The sequence below is a fragment of the Mus caroli genome, unplaced genomic scaffold (genome assembly GCF_978045245.1).
Source record: "Mus caroli unplaced genomic scaffold, Mus_caroli_1 scaffold_18, whole genome shotgun sequence".
NCBI lineage: Eukaryota > Metazoa > Chordata > Mammalia > Rodentia > Muridae > Mus > Mus caroli.
The window spans coordinates 70,627,510-70,655,080 of record NW_028227273.1 but is presented as its reverse complement, the minus strand read 5'-3'; the positions used below and the strand labels follow the sequence as shown (position 1 = coordinate 70,655,080).

At 38.4% G+C, this 27,571-nt stretch overlaps 1 protein-coding gene across 1 annotated transcript; it reads left to right on the top strand.

Annotated features, from left to right (window-relative positions):
• The first annotated feature begins 4,139 nt into the window (after nt 1-4,139).
• Nucleotides 4,140-27,353, top strand: LOC110289192 (vomeronasal type-2 receptor 116-like). The gene is given in 6 exon segments (XM_085832554.1): nt 4,140-4,414; nt 5,299-5,590; nt 5,889-6,701; nt 8,292-8,519; nt 21,523-21,646; nt 26,434-27,353. Coding segments are annotated over 6 exon segments (2,574 nt in total). The 5' UTR covers nt 4,140-4,217.
• Nucleotides 27,354-27,571: the final 218 nt, after the last annotated feature.

The window sequence follows — 27,571 nt, the reverse complement described above, 5'->3', positions numbered from 1 at the left end:
CAGCTGCATATTTGTATACATTCTCCCTGTCCTCTGGCTTTCTCTCCTTTTGCCTGCCAAACCTGATCCTGCTTCCCTTTTCCTCTCAACATCCCATCTTCCACACAAGTTCGTCCTTCCCCCGTTTTCCCATACTTGTCTTGTTCCCCCATCTAAGTAGGATTGAAATTTCCCGACTTGGGCCTTCGTTCTTTTTAAACATCATATGGTCTCTAAGTAGTATAATGATTATTCTTTATATTTTGGCTAATATGTACTAATAAGAGAGTACATACATGTTTTAAGTTAGAAACTTTTTGCATTTTGCAATCTCTTTGATTGTTGTGCATATGTTCTCTATGGAATCTTTTGTATCTGAGATTCTCTCTTCCATCTCTTGTATTCTGTTGCTGATGCTCACATCTATGGTTCCAGTTTCGTTCCTAGGTTTTCTATCTCCAGCATTGCCTCACTTTGGGTTTTCTTTATTGCGTCTACTTCCCTTTTAAGGTCTACTATGGTTTTGTTCATTTTCATCACATGTTTGGATGTGTTTTCCTGATGTTCTTTAAGGACTTGTAACTCTTTAGCAGTGTTCTCCTGTATTTCTTTAAGTGAGTTATTAAAGTCCTTCTTGATGTCCTCTACCATCATCATGAGATATGCTTTTAAATCTGGGTCTAGCTTTTCTGGTGTCGTGGGGTGCCCCAGACTGGGTGAGGTTGGAGTGCTGTGTTTTGAGGATGGTGAGTGACCTTGGTTTCTGTTAGTAATATTCCTACATTTGCCTTTCACCATCTGGTAATCTCTGGAGTCAGTTGTTATAGTTTTCACTGGTTAGAGTTTGTTCCTCTCGTGATTCTGTTAGCCTCTATCAGCAGACATGGGAGAGTAGCTCTCTCCTCTGAGTTTCAGTGGTCAGAGCACTCTCTGCAGAGAAGGTGCACAGATATCTGGCATTCGGACCTGCCTCCTGGCAGAAGATGAAGGCCGGAAACAGTGCCAGTCCCAGAAGCTGTCTCTCTTCTGCCTATCCCAGAAGCTGTTAGCTTCTGTAGTCCACACTCTCACCTGCACAGACTAGTCTTGAAGGGATCCGGGAACCAAGATGGCTTCCCTGGTGCTCCCACAAATCCCTCCCAGGCTGGGCAGACACCTCTCCTCTAGCAGGGAAGGTGCCCGGATGTCTGGAGCCCGAAACGGGGGGTCTGCCTCAGAAGCTGTCCTCTAGGGACCTTGGGGGTGTCTGCCGAGTCCACGCCCAAGGTGACTCAGTGCTCACGCTGACTGGAAGGGACTTGTGACCCTGGTCAGGCCAGGTTTTCTGCTTCCCTAATGCTGTCTCAGGTCCCGCATGATTGGATTGGAACAGAAGTTGTGTTCCACTCACCAGAGGTCCTAAGATTGTGTGTAGAGTCCTCTAGGGACCTTCGGGGTGTCCACCGAATCCGGGCCCAGGTGACTCTGTTGAAATAAGTTTTAGAAAGATGTTTTTAATTCTTATATCATATTTTCAATGACTTAGATCCTGTCATCCATTTCCTATATAGTGTTCATTGTAGATACTGTTTCCTATCCTAGATTTTCAAACATTTTTAGAATTCTCTCAATTATTGTTTTCTTTGGTTTTTTTCTATTTATATTTTATGTTCATGAACATTTTTATTCATTTTTTTTTCAATTCTTTGGAGTTTTCTTTTTGGTTTTCATTAAGGCATTTATCCATTTCATTCTATTTTTATGGATCATTTTTTCTACTTCTTTCACGGTTTTTATTTATTACTCTCTTCCCCTCTGTGCATCTTTTATCTTCATACACTGGTTGTAAGGTCTATTTAGTACTTTAAATGTAAAGCAATATGCAGAGACTGTAGAAGAAAGATAGATAACCTCAAGCTGTGATATATTACCTTGGCTGATTTCGACTGTGTTTTCAAACTGGTGTAGAGGCATATCAATTTTTGGTTATAAAAAGACCTGGTGAAAATTTCAAAGCTCAGTTTCTTTTGTTTTACATTTAAATTCTTCACAGTAACTACTGGAATGTAAAATTAGCAAAATCAATGTAGAAAAGCAAATATAAACTAGAAGAAATAGGTGTAAACAAGGTGTTGACATATGAGAACTTAGGGTCACATGTGAAGATCATGTTTTAGAAATCAAATAAATATTCAGGTTAGTTTCTTATTATTCATTGGAATATAAGCACACAGATAAAGTATTATCTGGAATTTGATAAATATTTAAAAAGCAAGAGGAACACTCCTCCACTGCTGGTGGGATTGCAAGATTGTACAACAAACTCTGGAAGTCAGTCTGGAGGTTCCTCAGAAAATTGGACATAATACTATTGGAAGACACAGCAATATCTCTCCTAGGCATATACCCTGAAGAAGTTCCATCCAGTAATAAGACCACATGCTCTACTATGTTCATAGCAGCCTTATTTATAATAGTCAGAAGCTGGAAAGAACCCAGATGTCCCTCAACAAAAGAATGGATACAGAAAATGTGGTACATTTACACAATGGAGTACTACTCAGCTATTAAAAACAATGGATTTATGAAATTCCTGGACAAATAGATGTATCTGGAAGATATCATCCTTAGTGAGGTAACCCAAACACAAAAGAAGTCACTAGATATGTACTCACTGTTAAATGGCTATTACCCCAAAAACATCGAACACCCAAGATACAATTTGAAAAACATAAGAAAATAAAGAGGGAAGACCAATGGGTGGATACTTCATTCCTCCTTAGAATATGGAACAAAATACCCATGAAAGAAGTTACAGAGACAAAGATTGTAGCTAAGACAAAAAGATGGACTATCCAGAGACTACCCCACCTGGGGATCCATTGCATAATCAGCCACCAAACCCAGACACTATTGCATATGCCAGAAAGTTTTTGCTAAGGGGACCCTGTTATAGCCATCTCATATGAGGCTATTCCGGTGCCTGGCAAATATAGAAGTGGATGCTCACAGTCATCTATAAGATGGAACACAGGTTCCCTAGTGGAGAAGCTAGAGAAAGCACCCAAGAAGCTTAAGTGGTCTGAAACCCTATAGGTGGAACAACAATATGAACTAACCAGTAACCCCAGAGCTCGTATCTCTAGCTGAATATTAGCAGAAGATGGCCTAGTCTGCCATCACTGGGAAAGAGGCCCCTTTGGTATTGCAAACTTTATATGCCCCAGTACAGGAAATGCCAGGGCAAAGAAGCAGGAGTGGGTGGGTAGGGGAGCAGGGCAGAGGAAGGGTATAGGGAACTTTCGGGATAGCATTTGAAATTTATATGAAGAAAATATCGAATAAAAAATTTAAAATATAAAAGTAAATAAATAAATAAAAAGCAAGAGGCCTGAGAGCAAATCAACAAATGATTGGAAATAAATAAAATAATTAAAATTAACAAAATTTATCTCAGCCTTCATGCTATATATATTGGAAAAAATAGAATTCTAACTATACCAGTAACTATTCTAAATGCATTTAAAAATTATAATTGATGACTTTAATAAAAATAAATATATGTAAGAAAAATGTGGTTCTGTGATAATCTGGATAGTTTTGGATACAGCAGGATTCAGGTATTTCTAGATTGGAAAACTTTTTAATTCTCAAGACAATGTTAGTACTGATTTTGTTTAGATATTCTGTATCTGTCACTTCTGCGTTTTTGCCCATAATACATTCTCAGTGGATATCAAATGCTCTAAACATGAGGCTGATTTTCCTTCTCTGGAGATTTTGACACAAAGACCAATGCGTAACAATGACCTCAGATATTGGGAGGCCTTCCTGAACCATTAATGCATGTCTCATGGTGGATCAACTAACAAAATCCATTGATATTATTTATGGTGTTTAAAAAAAACAGATTTTGAGGCAGACCTGGGACCACATTTTCAAAGTGGAACCTTTCAAGGGACCTTAATTTCCTTAAACATGTGTGATGTCAACCATCAAGCTACACCATCCTCATCTATATTTATCAACCAAGTATATCACATGCACAGTGAACATCAGGTGAAGATCCTCAGGAGAGAGCATCAATGATTCCTCCAGGGGTGAGGAAACACCTGAAGAAAAGGAAACATGAATGCATGTGTAGCATCTCCCTAGGACACAGTGTTAATAGTACATGGGGATCTATTGGTACCTGTTTGATTTCCTGATCTGTTTGGCACTTCACAATCAATACTGCCCAGGCTCAGGACAGGAAAAATATGTTCACCTTGATTTTCCTCTTCTTGTTCCTGAACATTCCACTTCTTGTGGCTGATTTTATTTATCCAAGGTGCTTTTGGAAAATGAAGCAAAATGAAGACAAGAATAGAAACCAAGGAACAGGATGTACCTTCATGATTCATGCTGAACAAAAGCCTGTGGAGAAAGAGTATTTTAGTCGTATTTTGGATATACAGTAAGTGCTTTTGTGCTTTCCATGTACAGTCAACATGAATGTTTCCCAAGACTTCTGAGGATGAGGAGCAAAGCAAAAGTATGAGTCTTTTGCACAGTCTTTTCAGCCTGAAAAACAAGCAAGAACTTGAAATATTATTACAGACTTAATGCTATATTAACACTTTAAATTGAGAGAGTATTTTTTTAATCAGCCTCACACTTAGGAATGGAAACTTAGCAATAAAACAAATCTGGATCTGTATATGTCACAAAAATACAGTTTCCATTTCACAAGCCAATGGTATCTTATCAAAAGAATGCCCATAAATTTTCTACTATTTTATCCTAGGGGTTTAGGCAAATGGCCATAGAGTTTTCTGATGGTCCTTCCATCTCAGTGTAGATTCTCGTGCATGTTTGGGGGCCATTAATATTGGAGACACACCTACTTGTGCATATTCAGCCACTTTCTTAAATTTCCTCCAAGTAGTCCCTGTTTATGTACAGATGCTGAATCAAAAATTGAACTAAAATAGTTGTCAATTGTGAAGTTTATATTTTGATATACAAATTCACTGGCTTTAACAACTTACAACGTCCAGTTCTTTACTGTCTCTTTAAAATAAGGATGAAATATATGGACTATGAGGAATCTGTTTGTGTTTTTTGAAAAGTGAGGTTATTACTAATAGTGGAAACATCTCATTTATGAGAGATGACCTTTCATGACCATTTCAAGGTTTAATGAACTTCCAGCTTCTTTGCCATATCAACCACATTACACAGACCATTTCAATCTTTATGGGGTGGAGACAATGCAATCCAGTGTAGAATTGTCCTTTTATTGACTACAAATGTTATCTGCAAATTGCTGTTCATTATAAACACTATAAACTTTTACAGAACTCATACTGAAAACCACAAGTATGCTCTGGCTTTGGCTTTTTCCATATATGAAATCAACGTGAACCCTAATATTTTGCCAAATATGTCTCTAAGATTTACAGTCTCTGAATACAATTGTTACTGGGAATCTGAAATGATGAGGCTCATTCATTTAAGTTTACAAAATCATGATATTCTCCCTAATTACATGTGTAAAGAACTCACCAGGTGCACAATGGCACTTACAAGACTGAATTGGGCAACAACTGTGAAACTTAATACAATCCTAAACAACTTCATATCTCAGCAGGTAAGTGTGTGTGTGTGTGTGTGTGTGTGTGTGTGTGTGTGTGTGTTTATTGAGGCAGAGTGGGAATTCTGTCATGAAATCATATATCTGTTGGTGCCAGCCTGACCTTACTAGGCCTGGGCAAATCTAAGTAGTTCAAGGGTACTATCACAGACTTGATGGGGTTTCTACATTTCCTGATATGTCATGTAGATGAGGGAGAAAATAATGGCTAGCTAACATTTCTAGAACTGTGCATAAAAATATGTTTACAAGTTCTAAGAATTCATTGTACATCATGCTGGTTCCTGTTTTCCAGTTCCTTCAGATTACTTATGGACCCTTTCATCCTGTCCTGAGTGATCATGAAAAATTTCCCTATCTATATCAGATGGCTTCTGACCATACATCTCTAGCCCTTGCCCTGATATCCTTCATAATTCATTTCAGTTGGAACTGGGTAGGGTTGGCCATCTCAGACAATGATCAAGGTATCCAATTTCTCTCCTATTTGAGAAGAGAGATGGAAAAAAACACAGTCTGCTTTGCCTTTGTCAACATGATTCCAGTCAACATGAATTTATACATGTCAAGAGCTGAAGTGTATTACAACCAAATCATGACATCATCCACAAATGTTGTCATCATTTATGGTGACACAGACAGTACCTTAGCTGTGAGCTTTAGAATGTGGGAATCTCTAGGAATACAGAGACTATGAATCACCACCTCACAGTGGGATGTCAGTCCTAGTATGAAACACTTTACATTTGGTAACGAATATGGGACTTTTGCTTTTGGACAACACCATAGTGAGATTTCTGGGTTTAAACATTTTGTCCAGACATTGAACTCTGCCAAATGCCCAGATGAATATCTGGTAAAGCTGGAATGGATGCACTTTAACTGTGAGGTCTCAGCCTCTAAATGTAAGACACTGAAGAACTGCTCATCCAATCACTCATTGGAATGGTTAATGGTACATACTTTTGATATGGCTTTTATTGAAGGGAGTTATGACATATACAATGCTGTATATGCTTTTGCCCATGCACTCCATCAGATGGATTTTCAAAAGTTTGATAATCTGCCCAAGGACAATGGGAAAGAACACAATTATAGCTGCAAGAAGGTAATGTTTCTACTGTTAAATCATGTTTAGTGTTATTAATGTTATAGTTACAAGAGACTATAATTGCCCAAAACAAGTGTGCTAGAAAATGTTTTCCAAAATACAAAGAATTTGTATTGAGCAAGTAAATCATTATATTAGTATAAGACTCTAATGTTAAGCAAATATACTATAAGGCATAATCTGTCAATGTAGAACTGTGATTTTGTTACAGATTCCCTGAATATCATCATACATGTTCTAATACTGAAAACATACTGAGCCCATGCTCATGAGTCCACTAAAAGATGAGTTGTTGTTCATTAAATCTCAAGTACATTTATATCATTGTAGGGTATTGTTTTAACTAGACATCCAAACTCCTGCCATTCCCACTCTAGGCTAGTGGTATCACTTGGTGTTCTGATAGTATTTACACAGAAATTCATGCTAGAATTCAGTTCATTACATTTGTGTGTGGTGATGTGTGAATGTATATTTCTCACTTCCTATTTGTATGTTTCTATGTTTCTCTATATCTGTGTGTATATCTACATCTGTGCCTATTACTAGATACAGATGATTGATATGTATATAAAGAGATATGGATATATACATATATAGAGACAGAGAGACAGAGAAACACACAGAGAGAAACAGAGAGATCAGTCATATATACAAAACATTTTGCCAATCTGCCTATCTATCTCAGTCAGTTAAGAAAAAATTTGTCTGTTTCCATTTCTTTCTGCATGATGGATTTTGTCAGAATGTATATTCCTTTGTACAATTATAAATGCATGCATCACCGGGCGTGGTGGCAAATGCCTTTAATCCCAGCATTTGAGAGGGGGAGGCAGGATGATTTCTGATTTCGAGGTCAGCCTGATCTACAGAGTGAGTTATAGAAAAGCCAGGGCTATATAGAGAAACCCTGTTTTAAATATATATATATATATATATATATATATATATATATATATATATAATGCATGCATCTGCATGTGCCTGGGTTCTGTGTGTTTTGTGTATGTTTTTTCATTTTTGTCTGTTTGTCTGTGCATGAGATCATAAATTTTTCAGTATGTCAATGTCACTCTATGTGGGGGTATCAATACATGTCTATGTGAACCTATGTATATTACTCTATGCATGCGTTTTGTGTGTGTGTGTGTGTGTGTGTGTGTGTGTGTGTGTAAAACTGAGTATGTGTTTTGTGTGTATCTGTGTCTATTTGATGGTTTTGAAGCATATTCTGTGTCTGTGTGTATCTGTGTTTTTATACATGGGTGTGGACATGTATATGAATGTTTCTGTATATAAGTGTGTGCTTGTGCTGTGTGTATATCTATCTATATGGATGCAAGTCTGTCTGTTTCATGTGTCTGTGTTTCATACTGCAAATATATTTGATGTCTACACATATGTTTGTACTTGATTGGTAATCTCTTAGAGAACTAAAATAACAGCAACATTATAATTTTGTACATCCATTGAATTTCACTGAAATTTTCACTGGCATAGTGTCAAAAAAGTTGTCTTTTAGAGGAAATAAGAACATATTTTCTTACCTTAAGAAAGAGACTATATATTATTCTGACTTTCTTTCAGCTGTATTCCTTTCTGAGAAAGAACCAGTTCACTAATCCTGTTGGGGACAAAGTGAATATGAACCAAAGAGACAAACTGCAGGAAGAATATGACATTTTCTACATTTGGAATTTCCCACAGGGCCTTGGACTTAGAGTTAAAATAGGAATGTTTAGTCCATATTTTCCAAATGGTCAATGGGTACATTTATCTGAAGATATGATAGAGTGGGCAAAAGGAAGTACACAGGTGGGTTCAGTCGAATTGTACTAATTTAAGTTGAACTGTCAAGTGTGTGCATCCAAACTTCCTAGAAACTGGTGAGGTAAAATTGATTACCATGTGCAAGACTGATTTGTAGCATTCTATACTATGTTTATTTTTTCATGTTTTACGTCCCTTTTTAGTAATTCATTGATGATTTCCAACATAAATACAGTGTATTTGTATCATATCAGAACCTGTTTTGCCTTTAATGTTAACTTAACTCATTTAGAAAGTAGTTTATATTATTTCCAGTATACTGAACAATATACTATTAGTCCAAATATTACTCTTACAGAGTGAGTTTCAACTTATGATAAACCCTTTCAAAGAATGTTTAAAGAATCTGGTTCCTTGTAAAGACAGAGTACGTGCATCAAATCCAAGTCACCAATTTTTATTATATAGTTTTTAAACCTGTTTAACAATTAGTCCTAAATTTCCTACACCTCTACATAACCATACATTAACATTTTACAGCAAATTTAGACACCTTATAAATTATACCTTGTTTTTCTCTTTCTTTTTTATGTTGGTATAGACGTTTTATTTACATGTACATCTGTGCAAATCCAGCATGTGTAGTATATATGGATAGCAGAAGAGTTATTCAAACCTCAAAGCATTTGCAAGAGCTTCTTGCCACATAGTGGGTGCTGGATATTAACATAGGTCCTTCTCTTGAGTAAGAATGATTTTTGAGACTTTAGCCATGTAAATAACCCTGGATCATACCTTGCAAAAGATAAAGCTCACTAGAGAAAACTTGTCTGGCCCATTCATTTTTGCATAGGTCATTTAAATAAAGAAGCCTGTGCAAGTTGCATTCTCTATATGAGGAGAACTTGGTAGTAATAAAATTTTGCTTTTGAGAAAATCTGAAAATTAAATATCTAATATGAATGATAGATATAACATAGGTATGAATTATGATGTGATAAGTTTTAATACATCATATTCAAAGTGCCCAGTATCATTTGAAGTCATATCTCCTGTTGCTCTGATAGTATCAAATTTAAAGTTACTATTCTTCCTCAATGTGATTAAGAATTCCATTCATGATAAAAGTCTTGGAAAGATCAGGAATTCAAGGCCCATAACTAAACATGGTAAAAGCAATCTACAGCAAACCAGTTGCCAGCATCAAAGTAAATGGAGAGAAGCTTGAAGCAATCCCACTAAAATCAGGGACTAGACAATGCTGTCCACTCTCTCCCTACCTATTCAACATTGTACTTGAAGTCCTAGCCAGAGCAATTAGACAACAAAAGGAGATCAAGGGGATACAAATTGGAAAGGAAGAAGTCAAAATATCACTTTTTGAAGATGATATTATACTGTATATAAAGTAACCCTAAAAATTCCACCAGAGAACTCCTAAGCCTGATAAACAGCTTCAGTGAAGTAGCTGGATATGAATTTAACTCAAACAAGTCAATGGAGTTTCTCTACACAAAGGACAAACAGGTTGAGAAAGAAATTAGGGAAACAACACCCTTCTCAATAGCCACAAATAATATAAAATACCTAGGCATGACTCTAACTAAGGAAGTGAAAGATCTGTATGACAAGAACTTCATGTCTCTGAAGAAAGAAATTAAAGAAGATCTCAGAAGATGGAAAGATCTCCCATGCTCTAGGATAGGCAGGATCAATATAGTAAAAATGGGTATCTTGCCAAAAGCAATCTACAAATTCAATGCAATCCCCATCAAAATTCAAGCTCAATTCATCAACGAATTAGAAAGAGCAATGGGCAGATTCATCTGGAATAACAAAAAACCTAGGATAACAAAAACTCTTCTCAAGGATAAAAGATCCTCTGGTGGAATCACCATGCCTGACCTAAAGCTGTACTACAGAGCAATTGTGATAAAAAAAAAAAAAAAAAAAAAAAACTGCATGGTACTGGTATAGTGACAGACAAGTAGAACAATGGAACAGAATTGAAGACCCAGAGATGAACCCACACACCTATGGTCACTTGATCTTTGACAAGGGAGCTAAAACCATCCAGTGGAAAAAAAGACAGCATTTTCAACGAATGGTGCTGGCACAACTGGCTGTTATCATGTAGAAGATTGTGAATTGATCCATTACTATCTCCTTGTACTAAGGTCAAATCTAAGTGGATGAAGGAACTCCACATAAAACCAGAGACACTGAAACTTATAGAGGAGAAAGTAGGGGAAAGCCTCGAAAATATGGGTACAGGGGGAAAATTCTTGAATAGAACAGCAATGGCTTGTGCTGTAAGATCGAGAATCAATAAATGGGACCTCATAAAGTTGAAAAGCTTCTGCAAGGCAAAAGACACCGTCAATAAGACAAAAAGACCACCAACAGATTGGGAAAGGACCTTTACCTATCCCAAATCAGATAGGGGACTAATATCCAATATATATAAAGAACTCAAGAAGGTGGACTCCATAAAATCAAATAACCCCATTAAAAAATGGGGCTCAGAACTGAACAAAGAATTCTCACCCGAGGAATACCGAATGGCAGAGAAGCACCTGAAAAAATGTTCAACATCCTTAATCATCAGGGAAATGCAAATCAAAACAACCCTGAGATTCCACCTCACACCAGTCAGAATGCTTAAGATGAAAAATTCACGTGACAGCAGATGCTGGCGAGGATGTGGAGAAAGAGGAACACTCCTCCATTGTTGGTGGGATTGCAAGCTTGTACAACCACTCTGGAAATCAGTTTGGGGGTTCCTCAGAAAATTAGACATAATACTACCGGAGGATCCAGCAATACCTCTCCTGGGCATATATCCAGAAGATGTCCCAACCGGTAAGAAGGACACATGCTCCACTATGTTCATAGCAGCCTTATTTATAATAGCCAGAAGCTGGAAAGAACCCAGATGCCTCTCAACAGAAGAATGGATACAGAAAATGTGGTACATTTACACAATGGAGTACTACTCAGCTATTAAAAAGAATGAATTTATGTAATTCCTAGGCAAATGGATGGACTTGGAGGGCATCATCCTGAGTGAGGTAACCCAATCACAAAGGAACTCTCACAATATGTACTCACTGATAAGTGGATACTAGCCCAGAAACTTAGGATACCCAAGATATAAGATACAATTTGCTAAACACATTAAACTCAAGAGAACAAAGACCAAAGTGTGGACACTTTGCCCCTTCTTAGAATAGGGAACAAAACACCCATGGAAGGAGTTACAGAGACAAAATTTGGAAGTGTGACAAAAGGATGGACCATCTACTGATTGCCATATCCAGAGATCCATCCCATGATCAGCTTCCAAACGCTGACACCATTGCATACAATAGCAAGATTTTGCTGAAAGGACCCAGATATAGCTGTCTCTTGTGAGACTGTGCCAGGGCCTAGCAAACACAGAAGTGGATGCTCACAGTCAGCTATTGAATGGATCACAGGGCCCCCAATGGAGGAGTTAGAGAAAGCACCCAAGGAACTAAAGGGAACTGCAATCCTATAGGTGGAACAACAATATGAATTAACCAGTACCCCAGAGCTCTTGTCTCTAGCTGCATATGTATCAAAAGATGGCCTAATAGGCCATCACTTGAAAGAGAGGCCCATTGGACTTGCAAACTTTATATGCCCCAATACAGGGGAACGCCAGGGCCAAAAAGGGGGAGTGGGTGGGTAGGGGAGTGGGGGGAGTATGGGGGACATTTGGTATAGCATTGGAAATGTAAATGAGCTAAATACCTAATTAAAAATGGGAAAAAAACTATCCAGAAGAAAGTAAAAAGAAAAAAATTGGAATTCTGTTCTCGTGGCTGTCTTCTCTTAGGTTTGTTGAATGTTTACTTTCTAGCTTTTTCTAGGGTGTAGTTTCCGTCCTTGTGTTGGTCTTTTCACTTTATTGTCCTTTGAAGTACTGGATTCAAGGATGGATATTGTGTGAATTTGGATTAGTCATGGAAAGCTTTAGTTTCTATACCTATGGTAATTGAGAGTTTTGCTGGGTATAGTAGACTGGGCTAGCATTTGCGTTCCTTTAGGGTCTGTATAACATCTGTCCAGGATTTTCTGGCTTTCATAAACTCTGGTGAGAAGTCTAGTGTAATTCTGATAGGTTTGCCCTTATATATTACTTGACCTTTTTCCCTTACTGGTTTTAATATTCTATCTTTCTTTAGTGCGTTTGTTGTTCTGATTATTATATGTCGGGAGGAATTTCTTCTCTGGTCCAGTCTATTGGGAGTTCTGTAGGCGTCTTGTATGTTCATGGGCATCTCTTTCTTTAGGTTACGGAAGTTTGCTTCTATAATTTTGTTGAAGATATTTGCTGACCCTGTAAGTTGAAAATCTTCATTCTCAACTACTGCTATTATCCATAGGTTTGGTCTTCTCATTGTGTCCTGGATTTCCTGGATGTTTTGAGTTAGGATCTTTTTGCATTTTGCATTTTCTTTGATTGTTGTGTCCATGTTCTCTATGGAATCTTCTGTATCTGAGATTCTCCCTTATATCTCTTGTATTCTGTTGCTGATGCTCACATCTATGGTTCCAGATTTCTTTCCTAGGGTTTCTATCTCCAGAGTTGTCTCCCTTTTTGGTTTTCTTTATTGTTTCTACTTCCCTTTTTAGGTCTTGGATGGTTTGTTCAATTCCATTACCTGTTTGCTTCTGTATTCCTGTAATTCTTTTTTTTTTTAATTAATTTTTTTATTAGGTATTTTCCTCATTTACATTTCCAATGCTATCCAAAAAGGCCCCAATACACTCCCCCCCGCCATTCCCCTACCCACCACTCCCACATTTTGGCCCTGGCATTCCCCTGTACTAGGGCACAAAAAGTTTGCAAGTCCCATGGGCCTCGCTTTCCAGTGATGATCTACTAGGCCATCTTTTGATACATATGCAGATAGAGTCAAGAGCTCTGGGAAACTGGTTAGTTCATAGTGTTGTTCCACCCACAGGGTTGCAGTTCCCTTCAGCTCCTTGGTTACTTTCTCTAGTTCCTCCATTGGGGGCCCTGTGATCCATTCAATAGCTGACTGTGAGCATCCACTTCTGTGTTTGCTAGACGCTGGCATTGTCTCGAAAGAGACACCTATATCTGGGTTCTTTCAGCAAAATCGTGCTAGTGTATGCAATGGTGTCAGCGTTTGGAAGCTGATTATGGGATGGATCCCTGGATATGGCAGTCTTTAGATGGTCCATCCTTTCATCAAAGTTCCAAACATTATCTCTGTAACTCTTTCCATGGGTGTTTTGTTCCCAATTCTAAGAAGGGGCACAGTGTCCACACTTTGGTCTTCATTCTCTTGAGTTACATGTGTTTAACAAATTGTATCTTATATCTTGGATATCCTAAGTTTTTAGGCTAATATCCACTAATCAGTGAGTACATATTGTGTGAGTTCCTTTCTGATTGTGTTACCTCACACAGGATGATGCCCTCCAGGTCCATCCATTTGCCTAGTAATTTCGTAAATTCATTCCTTTTAATAGCTGAGTAGTACTCCATTGTGTAAATGTACCACATTTTCTGTATCCATTCCTCTGTTGAGAGGCATCTGGGTTCTTTCCAGCTTCTGGCTATTATAAATGAGGCTGCTATGAACATAGTGGAGCATGTGTCCTTCTTACCGGTTGGGACATCTTCTGGATATATGCCCAGGAGAGATATTGCTGGATACTCTGGTAGTATTATGTCCAATTTTCTGAGGAACCCCCAAACTGATTTCCAGAGTGGTTGTACAAGCTTGCAATCCGACCAACAATGAAGGAGTTTTCCTCTTTCTCCACATCCTCACCAACATCTGCTGTCACGTGAATTTTTCATCTTAAGCATTCTGACTGGTGTGAGGTGGAATCTCAGGGTTGTTTTGATTTGCATTTCCCTGATGATTAAGGATGTTGAACATTTTTTCAGGTGCTTCTCTGCCATTCGGTATTCCTCGGGTGAGAATTCTTTGTTCAGTTCTGAGCCCCATTTTTTAATGGGGTTATTTGATTTTATGGAGTCCACCTTCTTGAGTTCTTTATATATATTGGAGATTAGTCCCCTATCTGATTTAGGATAGGTAAAGATCCTTTCCCAATCTATTGTTGGTCTTTTTGTCTTATTGACGGTGTCTTTTGCCTTGCAGAAGCTTTGCACCTTTATGAGGTCCCATTTATTGATTCTCAATCTTACAGCACAAGCCTTTGCTGTTCTATTCAGGATTATTCCCGCTGTACCCATATCTTCGAGGCTTTTCCCTACTTTCTCCTCTATAAGTTTCAGTGTCTCTGGTTTTATGTGGAGTTCCTTAATCCACTTAGATTTGACCTTAGTACAAGGATATAGGAATGGATCAATTCGCATTCTTCTACATGATAACCGCCAGTTGTGCCAGCATCATTTGTTGAAAATGCTGTCTTTTTTCCACTGGATGGTTTTAGCTCCCTTGTCAAAGATCAAGTGACCATAGGTGTGTGGGTTCATTTCTGGGTCTTCAATTCTGTTCCATTGGTCTACTTGTCTGTCTTGTTATACCAGTATCATGCAGTTTTTATCACAATTGCTCTGTAGTACAGCTTTAGGTCAGGCATGGTGATTCCACCAGAGGATCTTTTATTCTTGAGAAGAGTTTTTGCTATCCTAGGTTTTTTGTTGTTCCAGATGAATTTGCAGATTGCCCTTTCTAATCCGTTGAAGAATTGAGTTGGAATTTTAATGGGGGTTGCATTGAATCTGTAGATTGCTTTTTGTAAGATAGCCATTTTTACAATGTTGATCCTGCCTATCCATTAGCATGGGAGACCTTTCCATTTTCTGAGATCTTCTTTAATTTCTTTCTTCAGAGACATGAAGTTCTTGTCATACAGATCTTTCACTTCCTTAGTTAGAGTCACGCCAAGGTATTTTATATTGTTTGTGACTATTGAGAAGGGTGTTGTTTCTCTAATTTTCTTCTCAGCGTGTTTATCCTTTGTGTAGAGAAAGGCCATTGACTTGCTTGAGTTAATTTTATATCCAGCTACTTCATTGAAGCTGTTTATCAGGCTTAGGAGTTCTCTGGTGGAATTTTTAGGGTCACATATGTATACTATCATATCATCTGCAAAGAGTGATATTTTGACTTCTTCTTTTCCAATTTGTATCCCCTTGATCTCCTTTTGTTGTCGAATTGCTCTGGCTAGGACTTCAAGTACAATGTTGAATAGGTAGGGAGAGAGTGGACAGCCTTGTCTAGTCCCTGATTTTAGTGGGATTTATTCCAGCTTCTCACCATTTACTTTGATGTTGGCTACTGGTTTGCTGTAGATTGCTTTTATCATGTTTAGGTATTGGCCTTGAATTCCTGATCATTCCAAGACTTTTATCATGAAGGGGTGTTGGATTTTGTCAAAGGCTTTCTCAGCATCTAACGAGATGATCACGTAGTTTTTGTCTTTGAGTTTGTTTATATACTGGATTACATTGATGGATTTCCGTATATTGAACCATCCTTGCATCCCTGGGATGAAAGCTACTTGGTCAGGATGGGTGATTGTTTTGATGTGTTCTTGGATTCGGTTAGCGAGAACTTTATTGAGGATTTTTGCATCGATATTCATGAGGGAAATTGGTCTGAAGTTCTCTATCTTTGTTGGGCCTTTTTGTGGTTTAGGTATCAGAGTAATTGTGGCTTCATAGAAATAGTTGGGTAGAGTACCTTCTGTTTCTATTTTGTGGAATAGATTGTGAAGAACTGGGATTAGATCTTCTTTGAAGGTCTGATAAAACTCTGCACAAAACCCATCTGGTCCTGGGCATTTTTTGGTTGGGAGACTATTAATGACTGCTTCTATTTCTTTAGGGGATATGGGACTGTTTAGATCATTAACCTGATCTTGATTTAACTTTGGTACCTGGTATATGTCTAGAAACTTGTCCATTTCATCCAGGTTTTCCAGTTTTGTTGAGTATAACCTTTTGTAGAAGGATCTGATGGTGTTTTGGATTTCTTCAGATCTGTTGTTATGTCTCCCTTTTCATTTCTGATTTTGTTAATTAAATACTTTCCCTGTGCCCTCTAATGAGTCTGACTAAGGGTTTATCTATCTTGTTGATTTTCTCAAAGAACCAGCTACTCGATTGGTTGATTCTTTGAATAGTTCTTCTTGTTTCCACTTGGTTGATTTCACCCCTGAGTTTGATTATTTCCTGCCTTCTACTCCTCTTGGGTGAATTTGCTTCCTTTCGTTCTAGAGCTTTTAGGTGTGTTGTCAATCTGCTAATGTGTGCTCTCTCTGGTTTCTTTTTGGAGGCACTCAGAGCTATGAGTTTTCCTCTTAAAAATACTTTCATTGTGTCCCATAAGTTTGGGTATGTTGTGGCTTCATTTTCATTAAACTCCAAAAAGTCCTTAATTTCTTTCTTTATTCCTTCCTTGACCAAGGTATCATTGAGAAGAGTGTTGTTTAGTTTCCACGTGTGTGTTGGATTTCAATTATTTATTTTGTTATTGAAGATCAGCCTTAGTCCATGGTGATCTGATAGGATGCATGGGACAATTTCAATATTTTTGTATATGTTGAGACTTGTTTTATAGCCAATTATGTGGTCAATTTTGGAGAAGGTAGGGTGAGGTGCTGAGAAGAAGGTATATCCTTTTGTTTTAGGATAGAATGTTCTGTAGATATCTGCCAGATCCATTTGATTCATAACTTCTGTTAGTTTCACTGTGTCCCTGTTTAGTTTCTGTTTCCATGATCTGTCTATTGGTGAAAGTGGTGTGTTGAAGTCTCCCACTATTATTGTATGAGGTGCAATGTGTGCTTTGAGATTTACTAAAGTTTCTTTAATGAATGTGGCTGCCTGTGTATTTGGAGCATAGATATTCAGGATTGATAGTTCCTCTTGGAGGATTTTACCTTTGATGAGTATGAAGTGTCCCTCCCTGTCTTTTTTAATGACTTTGGGTTGGAAGTCAATCTTATCAGATATTAGAATGGCTACTCCAGCTTGTTTCTTCATACCATTTGCTTGGAATATTGTTTTCCAGCCTTTCATTCTGAGGTAGTATCTATCTTTTTCTCTGAGATGAGTTTCCTGTAAGCAGCAAAATGTTGGGTCCTGTTTGTGTAGCCAGTCTGTTAGTCTATGTCTTTTATTGGGGAGTTGAGTCCATTGATATTAAGAGATATTAGGGAGAAGTAATTGTTGCTTCCTTTTATTTTTGTTGTTAGAGTTGGCATTCTGTTCTTGTGGCAGTCTTCTTTTAGGTTTGTTGAGGGATTAACTTCTTGGTTTTTTCTAGGACGTGGATTCCATCCTTGTATTGGTTTTTTTCTGTTATTATCCTTTGAAGGGCTGGATTCGTGGAAAGATAATGTGTGAATTTGGTTTTGTCGTGGAATACTTTGGTTTCTCCATCTATGGTCATTGAGAGTTTGGCTGGGTATAGTAGCCTGGGCTGGAATTTGTGTTCTCTTAGTTTCTGTATCTGTCCAGGCCCTTCTGGCTTTCATAGTCTCTCGTGAAAAATCTGGTGTAATTCTGATAGGCTTGCCTTTATATGTTACTTGACCTTTCTCCCTTACTGCTTTTACTATTTCATCTTTATTTAGTGCATTTGTTGTTCTGGTTATTATGTGTCGGAAGGAATTTCTTTTCTAGTCCAGTCTATTTGGAGTTCTGTAGGCTTCTTGTATGTTCATGGGCATCTCTTTCTTTAGGTTTGTGAAGTTTTCTTCTATAACTTTTTTGAAGATATTTGCCGGTCCTTTGAGTTGGAAATCTTCATTCTCATCTATTCCTATTAACCGTAGGTTTGGTCTTCTCATTGTGTCCTGGATTTCCTGGATGTTTTGAGTTAGGATCTTTTTGCATTTTGTATTTTCTTTGATTGTTGTGCCGATGTTCTCTATGAAGTCTTCTGCACCTGAGATTCTCTCTTCCATCTCTTGTATTCTGTTGCTGATGCTCGCATCTATGGTTCCAGATCTTTCTTAGGGTTTCTATATCCAGTGTTGCCTCAATTTGGGTTTTCTTTACTGTGTCTACTTCCCTTTTTAGGTCTTGGATGGTTTTATTCAATTCCATCACCTGTTTGGTCTGATTTTCCTGCAATTCTTTAAGGGATTTTTGTGCTTCCTCTTTAATGTCTTCTACCTGTTTAGCAGTGTTCTCCTGTATTTCTTTAAGTGTGTTATTAAAGTCCTTCTTGATGTCCTCTACCATCATCATGAGATATGCTTTTTTGATCCGGGTCTAGCTTTTCCAGTGTGTTGGGGTGACCTGGAATGGGCGAAGTGGGAGTGCTGGGTTCTGATGATGGTGTCTGGTCGTGGCTTCTGTTAGTAAGATTATTACGTTTACCTTTTGCCATCTGGTAATCTCTGGAGTTAGTTGTTATAGTTGTCTCTGTTTAGAGATTGCAGCAGATGCTGTGTTCCACTCACCAGAAGTCTTAAGATCCTGTGGCAGGTGTCCTGGGTAGCTGGCGGGTGTCAGCCAACTCTGTGTCCTAGCTATCCTGGTGCTGGTCGTACCGGAAGGGGCTTGTGCCTCTACTCAGGCCAGTTTTCTGTTTCCCTAACTAATGCAGTCTCGGGTCCCGTGGGATTGGATTGGAACAGAGGCTGTGTTCCCCTCACCAGAAGTCTTAAGATCCCCTGGCGGGTGTTCTGGGTAGCTGGCGGGTGTCAGCTGACTCTGTGCGCTAGCTACCCCGGTGCTGGTTCTCCTGTAATTCTTTAAGGAATTTTTGTGTTTCTTCTTTAAAGGCTTCCAATTCTTTAGCAGTGTTTTCCTGTAAATCTTTAGGGGATTTTTGTGATTCCTCTTTAAGGCCTTCTACCTGTTTAACCGTGTTTTCCTGTATTTCTTTAAGTGAGTTATTAATTTCTTTCTTAAGCTCCTCTACCAGAATCATGAGAAACAATTTTAAATCTGAATCTTGCTTTTCTGGTGTGTAGGGGTATCCAGGATTTGCTGAGGTCAGAGTGCTGGATTCTGATAATGGTGAGTGGTCTTGGTTTCTGTTAATAAGATTCTTACATTTGCCTTTCACCAATTGGTAATCTCTGGTGTTAGTTATTATACCTGTGTCTGGCTGGAGCTTTTTCCTCCTGTGATTCTGTTAGCCTCTGTCAGCACTCCTGGGTGTCCAAGTCTCTCCTGAGTCTCAGTTGTCAGAGTACTCTCTGCAGGCCACCTCTCCTCTGAAGGGGAAGGAGCACAGATGTCTGGAGCTCAGATCTGCTTCCTGGCTGAAGATCAGGGTCCAAAACAGGACCTGTCTCAGAGGCTATGTTGCTTCTACAGTCCACAGGCTCTCCTGCGCATACTGGTCTCTCCTGAAATAATTCTTGACCAAAAACCTACCAACAAATGTCAGCAACACAGTTAAAATATTAGTCAATGTGCCCAAATAACTTCACTCTATGAATGCAAGTATGGCTCATCGAATGAATATAAGTTACATGTAAAACATCACACGATCAAACTTAAGGATAGAACTATATTTTATACAAAAACATGCTGGAAAAAAAAGGTCTTAATGCAGTCTACCATCATTTCAGAATTTAAAAAAGAATAAACCAAATCTGACAATCCATAAGAATACTTGTTTCAATAAGGAAGATTTCGTTCTTTCTTCCTTCCTTCCTTTCTTTTTTTTTAAGACATTTTTGTTTACATTTTTATTTCAAAACTACTGATGATATTGTACTACATGGCCAGGAGAATCAAAGAATTTCACTTAAAATCAGAAGTGAGAACAAGATTTTGTAGTGGCACGTGTCTTTCATCTACATCTTTGAATTGAGAGTCAGGTGTATCTCTCTGCATTTCTGTTCAGTCAGATATTGCATTGTCTCTACTCAAACCTGGGCTGAAATGGATACTATGTATTAAACGAAGAGCAGGATGTGGACAAGGAAATGTATGTTCAGAACTCATCATAAAAATAGTCTTTAAATACTTAGTGGCAAAATGAATAATAAAAACTACAGTAAAAAAAGGAAAACCTTGTGCCCTCATCTATAAAGGAAGTTAAGGTCTACTAACACTGCAAAGGAATATGGCAACTCCGTACCTGCTAACCACAAATGCAATAGTACTCATCATAGGCTGCTGTTGATATGTTTCCTCTTAGTTTGTTAAGTTTTGCTGTCCTAATGTTGTTGAGGTTATTTTGGTTATATGATATTTGAGGCGGAATTTCCCCTGTTTTTGTATGTCCTTTACTCCTAATTTGCTACAACTTGCTGTTATTAAACAGTAATTGTAAGCAAATTGAAGAGGAAAAGGTCGATTTGACTCATAGGTTACACTCAAGGGAAGAAAAGGCATGGCCCTGGATAATGCAACTGAAACAGAGTCACTCAAGGAACTCTGCTTTCTGGCTTGTTCTGTATGATTTCTAATGTACCACTGCCTACAGACAACTCTGCTCCCAATTGGCTTGCCAATCACAACTCACTTAACGATTTAGGGGGCTGGAGAGAGGGCTCAGCAGTTAAGAGCGCCGACTGCTCTTCCAAAGGTCCTGAGTTCAAATCCCAGCCACCACATAGTGGCTCACAACCATCCATAACGAAATCTGACGCCCTCTTCTGAGTGTCTGAAGACAGCTACAGTATACTAACATATGAGAAATAAATAAATCTTTAAAATATATATTTAATATATGCTTCACATACATGATGATAGACTAGCCTGCCAGAGATAATTTCTCAATTATGATTCTCTGTGCCTTTACACTGTATTATGTGCTCAGGTGACAAGAATTAACTAGAATGACCACCTTGAAACCTCTGTAGTGTTTTCACACAGGAGGCTTTCATGCTTTATTTCAAATAGTTGGAAAACAAGTCAACTTTTACTCATTTTTTCCATATCTTGATATCTGTCCTCATAAAATGCACTAGGTAAAAATCTGCTAACTCTGTTGGTTTATATGGAATTAGTTTCTTAATGTCACACACAATTATAATATAATTATGGAAGGGTAAATAAAACTCCAGTTAGCAGCATATGTCTACTTTTCATTAGATGCCAACTTCAGTGTGCAGTGCTGATTGTGGTCCTGGATCTAGAAAATTCAGGATGGACGGAATGGCAGCATGCTGTTTTCATTGCAAACCCTGTCCTGAAAATTAAATTTCTAATGAGACAAGTGAGTATTTCCTACTAGAATAAGTTCTTCAAAAGGGTTATCATCTTGTTCCAAAATTGGAACACTGAAGTAGTTTAAAATGAAAGCTTAAAAATAAAATACATTTCTGTCCTACGTTAGACATTATAGGAATACAATGGTTTATAATGTACTTATTAAGAAAAAAAGTAGAAATTGTCCTACATCTTTAATTCCTTGAAAATTCATAGTAAATGGCATACTCTCAAATACTTTTGATAATAAAATTTAAGTGTACTCTACACAAGATATTTTCTAGTAATTACTACTCTCTAAAATATATATGTAGATCATGAATATTTAAATACTGTATTTATTTTGACTTGATGTATATGGTTTTACTTAAGGTCATGCTTACCTTGCATGTATAGAAGAACATGGAAGACAAAATAAGGCATGTGGGTATGGGTAAACAAATCCCAGTCCTCTGTAAGATGAGAGAACATGGAAAATAATAACTTGTAAAATTATAAGATATTCAAATGAGTATTTACTTCCTTTAGACGATATTTTGCATACTAAAGAACACTCTTTTTCAAAATTTCAATGTATTTTAAATTTAGAAAACTGAGGATCACTCTGGACACATGATATGAAAATATGAATGGTCCTCTAGTCATTACTACTATGTATCATGCTGTACTGGCTATTTTTGTGTCAACTTGACACAGCTGAGTTATCACAGAGAAAGGAGCTTCAGTTGAGGAAATGCCTCCATGAGATCCAACTGTAAGGCATTTTCTCAATTAGTGATCAAGGGGGAAAGGCCACTGTGGGTGGGACCATCCCTGGGCTGGTAGTCTTGTGTTCTATAAGAGAGTAGGCTGAGCAAGCCAGGGGAGGCAAGCCAGTAAAGAACATCCCTCCATGGCCTCTGCATCAGCTCCTGCTCCCTGACCTGTTTGAGTTCCAGTCCTGACTTCCTTTGGTGATGAACAGCAGCATGGAAGTGTAAGCTGAATAAACCCTTTCCTCCCCAACTTGCTTCTTGGTCATCATGTTTGTGCAGGAATAGAAACCCTGACTAAGACACATGCCAATTTAGATTTCTCCACAATAGAACACATTAATATTGAGTTCTTATTTGGTTTTGTATGTGTGTTTATTAAATAATTTATTTTTCTTCATATTTTATTATTTAAATTAATTTGTTTTTTACACTCTATGTTTTATTCTCCTCCTCCTGATCCATCCTACAACTGTTTCACATACCATACCCCCTCTGTACCCTCCTGTCTCTCCACGTAGATGTTTCCACCTCCCACCCCACCTGACCTCTAAACTCCCTAGGTCCTCCAGTCTCTTGAGGGTTAGGGAAAAGGACTAAAGCCCTGAGGGCCAGCAGAAGGAATAGAAACAGGCAACCTCAGGGAAATAGGAGGTTGGGGAGACCCTCCAGAATGCACCAGAGATCTGGGAGGTGAGAGACTCTCAGGACTCAAAGGGAGTGACCTTAGATGAAATGCCTGACAATACGGAGAGGGAACTTGTAAAGCCCACCTCCATCAGGAAGACAGGACACCAAGTGAGAGATGGGGTAGCCATCCCACAGTCACAACTCTGACCCATAATTGTTCCTGTCTAAAAGAATTACAGGGATGGAAATGGAGAGGAGCCTGAGGAAAGGAAGGTCCAGTGACAGGTCCAAAGTGGGATCCAGCTCAAAGGGAGGTTCCAAAGCCTGACACCATTACTGAGGTTATGGAGCTCTCAAAAGAAAAAAAATGAACCTATTATGACTGCTCTCTGAAAGACCCAACAAGCGCTGAAAGATTCAGAGGCAGATGTTTTCACCCAACCCATTGACAGAAACAGCTGATCCCTGTTGTTGAATTAGGGAAGGCTGAAAGAAGTTGAAAAGTGCGATCCTGTAGGAGGACCAGCAGTCTCAATTAATCTGGACCTCTGAGCTCTCAAACACTGGACCACCAAACAGGCAGCATACACCACTTGATATGAGGCCTCTAACACACATACAGTCAAGGACTCTCAGGTTTGTGTTTATTCAGAAGTGACTCATATTAATATTGTTTTGTCCTGGATACCAACAAGTACTTGCTGACAGGACCCTGATATAGCTGTCTCCTGAGAACTCTATCAGAGTCTGATAAATACAGAGGTGGATGCTCTCAACCAACCTTTGGACTGAGTACAGAGTCCCCAATGGAGGAACTAGACAAAAGATCCAAGGAGCTGAAGGGGTTTGCATTCTTATAGGAGGAACAACAATATAAACCACCCAGTATCCCCAGAGCTCCCAGGGACAAAACTATCAACCAAAGAATACACATGGAGGGAATCCATGGCTCCAGATGCATATGAAGCAGAGGTTGGTATTGTCAGTCATAAATGGGAGAAGAGGCCCTTGGTCCTGTGAAGGCTCTAGGCCCCAGTGTAGGCCAGGAAGTGGGAGTGAGTGGGCTGGTAAGCAGGGAAGTGGGGAAGAGATAGGGGATTTTCAGAGGGGAAACCAGGAAAAAGGGATAATATTTGAAATGTAAATGAAGAAAATATCTAATAAAATATTTTTAAAAATAATAAAAAAGAAAAGAATCAGCCACAGACTTCAAATGGCTTTGGCACTAGCATAGCCCATGTTAATCAACTAAATATTTTGTCAGGATGAACTAATAACAAATGGCAGGCATGTAGTTTTGCTGGGCCTTTTTGTGCCAAACTATATAATTGAGGTGATATCCTAAGAGGACATTTATTGCTAATAAGATGGCTTATCAGTTAAATCCTATCCCACTAATTATGATGATGTAGGTTTATCCCCAGAACCCATCAAATAGCAGGAGGCAATCAACTTCTACCAGTTTCTTTGTGATATTCATGCAGTTTTACATTGTACATACACATAAGTAATTCAACAAGACTTCAACCAAACTCAAGGATTCTCCAAAAGCAATATATTTTGCTCAAATCCAAGCTAAATTCTTAATCCTAAAGAAATAAAATAATAATGACTTTATACATATGCATTGTCATGTATAAAAGACTTCTAACCTTGGAAGTAGATTATTTATCCCTTATGGCAATCGTTCAATAACTCAGTGCAATGGCAATGAGATTTCCTACACACACAATGGTGGGAATTACAGAACCCTTTACATTCAGAAATAGTCTTGCTGCCTTCTTATAAAAAGGCCTAGGAATGTGATATTAATATAGTCATAAGAGGCCAAAACTTGGAGATATTTTTAAAATTATTTTTTGCATTAACCAAGATACAATTTGCAAAATGAAAATCAAGAAGAGGGAAGACCATGGATGGATACTTCATTCCTCCTTAGAATAGGGAACAAAATACCCATGAAAGGAGTTATAGAGACAAAGTTTGGAGCTAAGACAAAAGGATGAACTATCCAGAGACTACCCCACCCGGAGATCTATCCCATAATCAGCCACAAAACCCAGACACTATTGCACAATGCCAGAAAGATTTTGCAGAAGGGACCCTGTTATAGCTGTCTCGTATGAGGCTATGCCAGTGCCTAGCAAATACAGAAGTGGATGCTCACAGTCATCTATAAAATGGAACCCAGGGCCCCCAATGGAGAAGCTAGAGAAAGCACCCAAGAAGCTGAAGGTGTCTGTAACCCTATAGGTGGAACAACAATATGAACTAACCAGTACCCCCAGAGCTCCTATCCCTAGCTGAATATGTAGCAGAAGATGGCCTAGTCGGCAATCACTGGGAAGAGAAGTCCCTTGGTATTGCAAACTTTATATGCCCCAATACAGGGGAATGCCAGGGCTAAGAAGTGGGAGTGGGTGGGTAGGGGAGCAGGGCAGAGGGAGGGTATAGAGAACTTTCGGGATAGCATTTAAAATTTATATAAAGAAAATATCTAATAAAATGTTATTTTAGTCTATTAAAATTAATTAAATAATTAATTAATTTTTTTTAAAAAATCAACATTATAGTTGTATAAATTTCACATCTCATTCTCACCAACATGTTTCCTTTATACAAACCCAATCATTTTCAACTTAATGATACTTTCTGTTACGTTGATAGGTAAACACACTCATAAAAGTACATATCCATGATAAATGGCCAAAACAATGCAGTAAAATAGTCAAAAAAATTTGTTGCTTTAATTTTCCTAATGTTGATCACCATTAAAAAATGGAATGAATTATTTCATGAAACAGTGGCTTTCAATGCATTCTAACCAACCTGTTGAGGGAAATATCTAGAACTGGCCCCTGCACCAGGTGATCTCACTCACTAAGTCTCTCAGGCTGCCAACTAGCCAGCCCTGACAGGTCACATGTCTCCCACCAGGCCAACGCTTGGATGAGGCCCCTAAGTTTCCCTTCCTTTCATGCAATGCCCCAAGCACCACTCATTAGCCATCTCAACACCTAATTACCCAGTAGACTCAAGAAACTTAATGCTTCATTAGCTAATCATATGTATGCATCAATAATAACATAATTTACAAATGCCAATACAATAATTTCAGATCCAAATGATGATGATAAAGTTTTAACACAATTATTCTAACCTTTTGATAACACCATGTCAGTCTCCGTTCTGGGACCCTCTCTCCTCCTCAGACCCCTCTGTCTCTTCAACTTGTTCTGTCTCCCTTCTCCTGTCCAATCACAAGCCTCCAACCTAATGTGATTGAACATGGAAAATGCCGAAACACCAACCAAACTCATATGTTGCAAATTTTCTTCTATATGCTTAAGTGAAATATCCTGTCAGTAAAATTGCTAAAGCCACACTAACAATATTTTCATATCCCCATTAGATGTGGATTATTGTGTCCAGTGTCTGGAGGACCAATATGCTAACACAGAACAGAATCACTGCATTCATAAAGCTGTTGTATTTCTCCGCTATGAAGAACCACTGGGGATGGCACTTTCCTTAATCTCCTTGTTCTTCTCTGCATTTACAACTGTGGTTCTTGGGGTCATTGTGAAGCACCACAGTAATCCAGTTGTTAAGGCCAATAACAGAACTCTCACCTATATCTTGCTCATCTCACTCATCTTTTGTTTCCTCTGCCCTTTGCTCTTCATTGGCCATCCAAATGCAGCAACCTGCATTCTACAGCAAATCACATTTGGAGTTATATTCACTGTTTCTGTCTCCACTGTCTTGGCTAAAACGATTACTGTAGTTCTGGCATTCAAAATTAGAGCTTCCCAAAGAATGATGAAGTACTTTCTAGTTTCAGGGGCAATTAACTATATCATTCCCATTTGTATTCTCATCCAAGTTATTGTATGTGCAGTCTGGCTGGGAGCTTCTCCTCCTTCTGTTAATATTGATGCACAGTCTGAGCATGGACACATCATCATTGTATGCCACAAGGGTTCAGTCAATGCATTTTACTGTGTTCTGGGATACTTGGCTACCCTGGCCATTGGGAGCTTCACTCTGGCTTTCTTTTCCAGAAACCTTCCTGGTGCCTTTAATGAAGCCAAATCCATAACATTCAGCATGCTGGTGTTCTGCAGTGTCTGGGTTACTTTCATCCCTGTTTACCATAGCACCAAAGGCAAGATCATGGTGGCTGTGGAGATCTTCTCCATATTGGCCTCCAGTGCAGGGATGCTGGGATGCATATTTGTTCCCAAATGTTACACAATATTGTTTAGACCAGACCAAAATTCTCTTGAAATGATCAGGGTGAAATCATCTTCCCATGCTCATATTTCATAAATACAAAAAAATGTATAGTTTGTTCATAGTCACCAATATTGGATTATATTGTCATACCTTTCTGATGTTGCAATAACTCTCACTGTTTCCTCTAAGGATATTGCCTAGCAATACCTATCTACTAATATTCCTATTGATCTTATAATCTTCCACAATGTTCTAAATCACTCTTCCTCTTTGACAGAAAGAGATAATAGAATCCTGATCCATTCTGAGAC